General features: G+C 43.7%; 1 protein-coding gene and 1 non-coding gene across 2 annotated transcripts in view; one reads left to right on the forward strand and one right to left on the reverse strand.

The window, feature by feature from the left end:
- Nucleotides 1-5,284, forward strand: part of znf827 (zinc finger protein 827) — a 56,753-nt gene extending 51,469 nt beyond the window's left edge. Inside the window, exons 13-14 of the mRNA XM_030788199.1 lie at nt 1,272-1,449; nt 4,301-5,284. Coding sequence (XP_030644059.1) covers nt 1,272-1,449; nt 4,301-5,234 — 1,112 coding nt within the window. The 3' untranslated portion in view covers nt 5,235-5,284. The remainder of the gene's footprint in view (nt 1-1,271; nt 1,450-4,300) is intronic.
- On the reverse strand, nt 136-218 carry trnal-cag (transfer RNA leucine (anticodon CAG)). Its single transcript has one exon. It is a non-coding gene; the product is annotated as a tRNA-Leu (tRNA).
- Nucleotides 5,285-9,897: the final 4,613 nt, after the last annotated feature.

The following is a 9,897-nucleotide window of genomic DNA, read 5'->3' on the forward strand; positions in this document are numbered from 1 at the left end:
ATTCAAACCCCAGCGTTTCGCATGCTAGTCCGTGACATTAACCACTACGCCATCCCATCACCACATTGTTAAAGCACACATTGTATTTTTGTCTCTTCCCCCCCACAAGACATATAGGAATTGAACCAAATGTTATGTCAGAAGTGGGATTCGAACCCACGCCTCCAGAGGAGACTGCGACCTGAACGCAGCGCCTTAGACCGCTCGGCCATCCTGACTTCCTATGCTTATATTTATTTATTTACTTTTGTTTTTTTCCCTGTGTGTGTGTGCGCGTCATAATATATAAGTCCTTACAAGCCTGTGAGTGGCACAGACCATGTGTAAATGTCTCTCCACCTCCCCTCTACTCCTCTTCTCCTCCTCCTCTTCCTCTCTCTCTCCATCCTGACTTCCTATGCTTATATTTATTTATTTACTGTTGTTTTTTTCCTTGTGTGTGTGTGTGCGCGTCATAATATATAAGTCCTTACAAGCCTGTGAGTGGCACAGACCATGTGTAAATGTCTGTCCACCTCCCCTCTACTCCTCTTCTCCTCCTCCTCTTCCTCTCTCTCTCCATCCTGACTTCCTATGCTTATATTTATTTATTTACTGTTGTTTTTTTCCCTGTGTGTGTGTGTGCGTCATAATATATAAGTCCTTACAAGCCTGTGAGTGGCACAGACCATGTGTAAATGTCATCCTTAGAGCGCTAACCTATGATTATGATATATATGTCCTGTATCATTTACATATAAATATGTATTCTAATATAATATTACTTCCATGGTCATAATGTTCACAGCACTAAACTGTCCTGAGAGCTTGTATTGTGTTTGAAGTTCTACAATGTTCACTCACTCACTAATGTTCACTCACTAACTGTTTGCAGTGGTTATATAAGGAAGGCTCCAGATTTAAACTGGAAGGTGAAGCAGGCAGAGGGTGGGTGTTTTATTCTGTGTATTGGTTATGTTCCGTTCTGATCCCCTCTCGAACACTCAGAGACCAGCTGGAGGGAACCGAAACCTCTCGTGTTCACATTAAGGGAATTGTGTGTAGAGAGTGAAGCTGCTTTCTGCTGGACTGTCACCTCTGTCTGACAGCATCCTCTGACTGTCCTCTCCACCGTGAGTGACAGCGGTGGGGAGATGGGTAGAGGTCGGTTTGTTATCAAATGGCCTAGTTTACCTCATAGCCTCTGGACGTATAACACAAATCGCTTCCTTTCTCTCTCTCTCTCTCTCTCTCTCTCTCTCTCCTTTTCGTCCTCTGTCGTTTTTGTCCAGGTTTCGAGTGCGTGTTCTGCAACTTTGTGTGCAAGACGCGGGCCATGTACGAGCGACACCTGCAGATCCACCTGATCACGCGCATGTTCGAGTGCGACGTGTGCCACAAGTTCATGAAGACGCCGGAACAGCTCCTCGAACACAAGAAGTGCCACACGGTGCCTGCAGGGGGGCTCAAGTAAGGAAAGCAAGTACAGCATGGGATTTCTTCCTCCACCTCCCCTCTACTCCTCTTCTCCTCCTCCTCTACCTCTCTCTCTCTCACCACCCCCACCCCCTGTACCCACCCAACACGGCCATACTCATACACACGGCAGAAAGGCGTAGAGACAGTGTAGCACAGTTATTCAAGTTCGCTTCTCAAGTGTTCACAGTCCTACCGTGTTTTGGTCAAGGCTTTAATACATTCGCGCTTGGATGTCTTTGACATGCAAAGTCCAGGGTCATAATGTCAAATGCTTCAGACGCTGGACGCTTGATCCTACATCAGTGCTTCAGGGCAAAGTCTCTGAATTGCTGCACATGCAATGTGTATATACTCCAGTGGAGATATATTAAAAGAAAAGACCAAACAACTGTATTTCATTTTAATACAAACAAAACACCAAGTACAGCATTTAACCTTATGTAACAGAGTTATGTTTTTAATCGTACTTTCAATGATCATTTAAACCGTTAAAAGTAAGCGTTAAAACGACCGAGCTCTGACCCTTTTAATAAAGGAAGTCTCGTCTGCGTTTGTTTCTGCCAGCCTCACTGCATGTTACTGATTTGGCTGAAGTGTAAGTACAGGTAGAGAAATCAGCACTTCATTAGAGGCTTAGGTCAGAAAACAGCCGCAGTTTGGGGAGTTTGGGAGCGCTTGTAGTTGATTTAGCTGCAATTAAGCGCCGAAACGCAGTTTAGTGGCATTTGCAATGAAACGCGGACGTCTCGTGAAAATCTGCGTCAGGCGTTACTGTAAGCCGTGTTGGCGGCAGTGTGGGTTTATTATTATTATTATTATTAATTTATTTTTTGCGTGTGTGTGTGTGTGTGTGTGCGTGTGCGCGCGTGTGCGCGAGCGCTCTCGTTTGCGAAGTATCTGTAGAGCACACGACAGGACCAGTCAGAACTGGCCCATCTGTTGAGCCCTAGCTCTGCCAACACCATTAGGCTTCAGTTCACACTGTTCTTTCGCAGCCTGTCCAAAGCATCACCGCTCAAAACACGGCAACACACACACACACACACACACACACAGCTCACATACACACTCAATCAACTGTTTCTTTTGTTTATTTATTTATTTATTATTATGATTATTATTATTTTAATTCATTTTATACCAGATGAACAAATAATTGTTTTTCTTTTTCCTTCTATCTATTTTTTTTTTCTCGTTTGTTTGTTTGTTTTTTTGGAAAGTGAGCACAAGTCTTCGCTAATTGATGTGGTTATTTGTTGAGTTGTTGTTTCGACATCGACATCGATTCACATGTAGAAACCATGTATCTCAGATACCATTGCTTCATCCCTCCATGACGTACGGCTGCGCTTCCTCCATGCTAGCAGTGTTAGCATGTTTCACTTAGCAAAGCTTCTGCTTCTTCCCAGCAGTCGCCCTTTAGCACTCTAAAGCCTTTAGCGATGTGTTGCGCTAGTTTAAAGAGTTCAGCAGTTGAGTCTTTTTTGGAAGTGTGTAGGTTTCCCCTGGTATTGCCTTTCCCTGAGACAAAGACAAAAGGGGGGGGGGGGGGGGGGGGGTGTTTAAAAGGCTGGTTACTTGCTGTTACTTACCTGGGTGGGTGTTTCTCCCCTTTTTCCTGTCCTACAATTTACCCCCCCAAATATCTTCCATGCTGTTCAAAATTCACTTAACCCTCCTGAACAGGTTGCTTGTGGTAGATCTGAACAAAGTAAACTGAACTGGTAGACAAACAAAGTAAAATAAAATAAAAAGGCTTTGGCTGATGTATGCGAGAGTGAAAATTGCTGTTTCTAGCGAGTCGCTAAAACGAGAACTAAAGCTAACGCTAACGTTTCTTTTAGCACGAGCTAACTAGCCACAGATTTGTCTATTGTTTGTTTTTGTTTTTAGTTTGACATGTAACACAAACCGTTAAATATAAAACATGCATCGGATAGCTAAGCCATCGATAACTCTCTGCCTCAGGAGCAGTGCTTGTTAATGAGGGTTTTTTTCAATTTATTTAATTAAAAAAAAAAAAAGGGGGGGGGGGGGGGGGCGACACACTGGAGTTTAAAAGAAACTATTTTTGTTTATAACTATGTTCCGTGTATTGAGACCTCACTGGGGATGGGTTTGTCCTAACATGGCTGCTGACCTCGTGGTCCCAGAGCTGGAGTGGAGTGAGGGTGCACTGTAGCCCTGTGTGTGTAGCCTTGTAGCATTGTAGCCCTGTGTGTGTGTGTGTGTGTGTGTAGCTCAGGTTTGAGGTAGAGAGAGGGAGCTCTTCACAGCTTGCTTTCTGAGGTCATTCTGTTCTGCAGGGTTTGTGAAGCACTTTGGGGCCCAGAACAGATGAAAGGTGCTATTTAAATGTAAGTGCCACTCATTTTTTCATTTACTTTCATGCAAATATTGTTTCCGCATTCACACACACACACACACACACACGTACTCTTACACACACTTGTAGTCTTAAGACACATCCATATAACACACTCACCCTCTTGCTCACACACTCTCTCATACGCACTGGCACACACACACTCTCCCTTGCTCTCACACACACACACACACACACACACACGGGGTAAGACTCATAATATACATTTATCATCCCTTACCCTTGATCCATTGTGTGGTGTTCTTTCTGTGTGTGTGTGTATTTGTGTGTGGGGTTTGTTTGGTTTTTTAATTTAATCTTTTTTTGTCAGTTTTAACTGTTCATTTGTTTTACTTTTTTTCTTTTTTTTTCTCTTTTTTTTTTCTTTTTTTTTTAAGTCAAAGCAACGTGAAAACCACCCCCTTCCCCCCTGGCTCTGTGTGTGTCATGGCTTTCCGGCTCTTTCTCTCTGACCAGGTGCCCTCTTTGCGTGTACTCCACCAACAGGCCTGCCGCCATGGAGTGCCACCTGAAAACCCACTGCAAGACGGAGCACAGATGCCGCATCTGCCAAGCCGTGTGGACCAATCAGACGGAACTGGAGAGTCACGTGAGGGCCCATCGCCTGGGCAACCACTACAAATGTGAGCAGTGCGGATACCTCTCCAAGACGGCCAACAAGCTGATAGAGCACGTCCGCGTGCACACCGGCGAGCGGCCCTTTCACTGCGACCGCTGCAGCTACAGCTGCAAGCGTAAGGACAACCTGAACCTCCACAAGCGGCTAAAGCACGCGCCCAGACAGACCTTCGGCTGCGCCCAGTGTCCCTTCACCACCACGCACCCCTTCGTCTACAGCCGCCACGTCAAGAAGCACCAGGGCGGGGAGGGGAGCGCCGAGGAGAGCGAAGCCCAGATGGGCTCGCCGCGCCCGGGCAGCGGCGGAGGCAGGGAAGGCCTGCTTCTACTGGAGGGTGGGGGGAGCAGCAGCAGGGGGGGCAGCGGAAGCAGCAGTCCTCTCATGACCCTGTCGGCGTCCCAGGCCCTGCAGTCGGTGGCTCTGTCAATCACGAGCAAACGGCAGGAAGTCCCGCCCGCCCCGCCCTACCTCGCGGCGAACGGCGCGATCCCGCCGCCGTCTTCGTCGACGCCGCTGTCTTCGTCGATGCTGGCCGCCCGTTACTACGAACAGTACAGGAACTGTGACGCAGCTTACCTCATCCCACTCACCACACTCTTCACCGCTCGCCGGTTCACATTCCACGGCCCCTCCTCCTCCTCACGCTCGACCCCGCTCTTCTCCAGACGTTGGCCCGCCCCCACCTCACAGTCCCCTCCCACTTCGCCCAGCTCACTCAAACACTCCTTCCTCGCGTACCTGGGACTGACCGAGAGGGCTAAAACCGTCTGACCTCTTTTTTCTCTGTCATCAGTTCCCTTTCTTCCTCTAGTCCCTGTATCCATCCATCCATCCATCCCTTCTTTCCTTCCTTCCTTCCTTCCTTCCTCCTCTCTCTCTGGACAGTGGTCAAAAAAAACCATCAAAAACAAAACCACCTGTTCCACTGAGTGGAGATTCTTGTTGCAGGCGGCCCTGAAACCAGGAGGCCTGAGAAATAGACATGGTAGAAAAATGAACCATTTATCAAAGGAAAAGGCTGTGTATGCTCACTGCATTTATATCAGAAGCTGCTTTTTCTCTCTCTGCTCTATCAATATACTTATTCTTTTTTTTGTTTTTTTCTTCTTTTTTTTTTTTTTGTTTGTTTTTTTTGTTTTGAATGACCAGGAAGCTGATAGTACTGCTTTACCTATGAAGCGTGTTTTTTTTTGTTTGTTTGTTTGTTTGTTTTAACTATGAGAGAAAAAAAAAAAGAAAGAAAGAGAAAAAAATAGAAACAAAAGGAGATGCAAACCTGTAAAGCTCTCTGCATTTCTGTGCATTTTATGTCTTTTTGCCAAGCGTCAGATCGCATGCTCACGTATGTGTTGCGACCGTTTTTTAAATGTCATTTTTCGGGGGAGGGGACGGGGCGGGGCAGGGCAGGTTTGGCTCAGTGGGGGCTCGATAAAAGTTGTCCCCGGGGTTGTTTGTGGCACGACAAAACCAATGAAACGGATTGCTTTCTTTCAAGTCTTGTTTTCCAAAGCGATGCCTCAAACCACGCTCTTAATTATTTATCAAATTGTATATAGTTTTGTAGGCTTCTCTCTCTCTTTCTCACTCTCTCTCTCGCTCTCTCTCCCACTCTCGTTTTTTTTCCCCCTCTCCATTATGCCTCTTGGCTTTGACTGGTTGAGTCGAATGGTTAGACCATCTGCAAAAAATAAATAAATAAACAAGTAAACAACACAAAAAGATCCGGCCTCTGTAGCAGATTGGAGAGTCAGCCCTTTACCTGTTGGGCACAGTTCACGGCAGGTTTTTGGTTTTTTTTTTTACGCATGGAAGCCATTTGTTTGGGGGGGGGGGGGGGCTAGCGAGTGACACTCCCTGTGTTGAGGATTGTCTGGAGCAGTCAGAGACCCTCAAAGCAGCCCCAGAATGTACAACCATTCTTGCCATACTGTTGGTTGTCACTGTGCCATAGCTGTCCAGGGTCGGACAGGCCTCTTGGCCGTTCGCGGGCAGATGGAAGAGCTCACCAGTCAAGCACATTTGTGCATAGCTCTCATATGTAACGTGCACCTATACATTTTAAAAGATAACAATGAGGTGACTGATTGATGGGGGGGTGGAAACAACACCCCCTACAGAGAAAAACCAGTCACTAAAGGCCGATTCAATGGTGCTTTTTGGAACTTTTTTTTTTTTTTTTTTTTGTAATTTTGTGTAAAAAAAAAAAAAAAAATTAAAAAAAAAAAAGAAATGAAAATGAAAAAAGATGAAAAAAAGGAAAGAGAGAGAAACTGTTCCAAAATGACTTGAATGAATGTATTTTTGTTGGTTGGTGTAAAACAGTGATGCGGAGATGACTGGGCTTTTGTGGAGTGATGATGATTTTGAAGAAACAAGTGGTTATATTGGTGGCCTTCTGTGTCTTTCCTTCCTGTTTCTTCTTGTTTGTTTGGTTCGGTTCAGTTTTTTTTATATTATTATTATTAATATTATTATTATTATTATTATTGCTGTTGTTATTATTGTCACTGAGCCTTTCGAAATGTAAAATATATAAATATATAAATATCCTGTACTAACAGAAGCGTATGGTATATCCCGTCATTGAAGAATGGCTCTCCCAGTGCAATGAGGAGGACGCAGCCGTTCCTTTCAGTTGGATTTTTGTCAAAGACAGGAGTCGTCTACATGGTACTGTATGTTTGTGTCCCTCCCCATTCAAATCCTCCATTTTTATGGGTTTTTTTGTTGTTGTTGTTGTTGTTATTGTTTTGTTTTGGTCTGGGTGGGTTTGTTTTTTTTCGGGGGGGGGGGGGGGGGGGGGGGGGGGGGGGGGTTCTTCTTGTGTTTGTTATTGCACTTAACTCTTGGTTACATTACACAACGAAAGCACTTAGATTCAATGTCAAATTCAGCGTCATTTCAGTCCAACTGACCAAGTTCTTTGTTCAGTGGCAGTCTCTCAGACTCACAGTCTCTGTGACTGAACAGGGGAAATAAAAATGTCTCCCCGTTAGTTTCAAAACACGCTCACCCACCTTTAGTGGCTTACTTTGGCTTATAGCTGGTATTATTCAACCCATAGTCATTTCTTTGTTTAGTGTTTGTTTGTTTTTTTTTCCCTGGTAATCATTTGCCACATTGCAATGGTGACGTTTTGCGTTTAAAAACGGAGAGCGTGAACCATGGAAACGAAACAACAGAGGTTACAATCTCTCCCCTTTTCCCCTGGACACCCAAGGACCAGGTTAAAGTTCAAAGGCCAGTTTTGCACAGTGCTCAAAAAAAATGTTGCACTTTTGCCCAAAATAAATCTCCTCCTATTTCTTTCTTTTGATTTTTTTTCTTTTTTCTTTTTTTAATTTGTCAGAGCTGTAAAGCAGAATCCAAGAGATCCAGCAAATACAACCTTTTTTTTTTCCCGTCTTTTCTCTCTGTTGTCTTTTCATTTACCATACTCGTGTACAAACAGTATGGCTCCTGATTTTATTAAGTGTCTTTGAAGCCAAAAGAAAAAAAAAAATATGTACCTTTAGGATCACTCCAAGAGTAATGCTCCACAAATTCAAAAAAAAAAAAAAAAAAGAATGAAAGAAAGTAAGTTTGCTATGGAACATCAGTAAACCCTGAACGTTTCACATTAAAATGTTGTGTAATGTCTTTGCTGATGCTCTTTGTACCTTTAAAAAAGGCCTTTTCTTACCCTCGGTTATTATATATCCATTAACTCTATTATGACCAACGTGTACCTCTCTGGCGTCAGTGCTGTCCCACGCGCGGGCTTCACCGTACAGGACCTAGGAAGCCAGAGGTGGAGTGTTTCTGGACGTCACTCTGTTCTGTCCCATATTGGCTATCACTTTATATTCTCAGCACTTTTTTTTAATAGGTCCTGGTGTCAAACCTTCATTTGAATGTTCACTCTTAAGTTTGTGCCTCAAAATTTATGTTCGTCCTCCCATTTGGCTGGGAACTACATTTGTTCTGAGCCAAGACTTTTTCACATAAAGTGACAAGGGGAGGGGGGGTTAAAAACCTTATGGAGCATTACTTGATGGAAGTGAGTCCATGAATTCTTAAAAAGGGGATCTGCTTCGCTCCTGTTCAGACGACGCTTTGTTTTCCCTTTCCTTTTTCGTACAGTGGTTCTTTTTCTTAATCGATACTTTGGATGAGGACATGAGGATTGTTGGCCCAGTTTTACTCGGCAGTTACTAAAGCCTTTGCGTTTTAAGATGGACAGCAGGTCAGAGGTCACTCACACCTAGTGCCCCCCCCCCCCATCTCTCTCTCACTCTCTCTCTCTCTCTCTCTCTGTCTGTCTTTTTTAGCCCCGTTTTGTACTTCTGTACTGTGTGGAAGTGCAGCATGTGGTCTTAGGTGCTATTTTGAACCATATTTAAGTAAAGGCCCAATGTTAAAAGGAGAATTCGGTGCTAGTGTTGGATACTGCAGGGCCACTTGGTGGCGCTGCCTTGACTGAGAGGGGTTTTGAGAATCAGTTAAACTCGTTCTCGCCCCCCCCCCCCCCCCCCCCCCCCCCGATTAATCACAGAGAATTTAGTGAACTGAAAATAAACCCCGTAACTGAGTCAAGAATGTCCGTCAGGCAACAGCAACCTTTTTCGTGTCGACTTCCCTTTGACGTACCATGTCATCGTTTGGGTAGCGGAATGCGGCTGAAAGGTTTTGGGGTTTTTTTGTTTTGTTGGGGTTTTTTTTTTTTTTTCCCATATGCCCTGTTCTGTGAGCAGGGAGTGACCGGGTTTAACTCTGTCAGTTCTGTACCAGTATTCTTAAGCACTTCATTCTTCTTTGGGTTTTTTGTTTGTTTGTTTTTTTTTAAGCTTTCATTTTTCCTAATTGTAAAACAAAAGTGATGTTTTTTTTCTCTCTCTCTCTCTTTTTTTCCCCCATTTGGTTTTAGAGATTGTACATCACGTGACTGACTACCTTTTTAGCACTTCAAAAGATGCATGTCGTTGCTCTATAACTTTCTAGATCTTAGCACTTGCGTTGTTTCTCTGAAGAAGAATAAGAAAAAAAAAAAAGTAAGAAGAAATTTAAATAAGAGTTTGACTTGGGTTTTTGCATTTAGCCTGTCAGGATTCTCTGTACAATCTTTCTGCTTTGCTTTGTTTTCTGCTGTATTTTATGACTGGGTAGGGCTCAAATATCAATTCTGCTTTTTTTCTGTTGTTTATTTGTCCTTTTTTGTTTGTTTGTTTGTTTTGTTTTTGACAGTAAGATTTTGTGCTGTAAAAAGCTTTTTTATGACTTCATTCTTAAGGCTGTACAGGGTTGTATGTGACAGTAACTGGTAATTGCATTATTATTTGTATATTTCTTTCATATTGTTTTTTTTTGTTTGTTTGTTTTTTCTCTCATTTGTTTGGCACTACCTTTCTTTTGTTTCCAATTGCCAGTTCTAAATGTAACAGGATTTGAAAGTAAA

The sequence above is a fragment of the Chanos chanos genome, chromosome 11 (genome assembly GCF_902362185.1).
Source record: "Chanos chanos chromosome 11, fChaCha1.1, whole genome shotgun sequence".
NCBI classification, from domain to species: domain Eukaryota; kingdom Metazoa; phylum Chordata; class Actinopteri; order Gonorynchiformes; family Chanidae; genus Chanos; species Chanos chanos.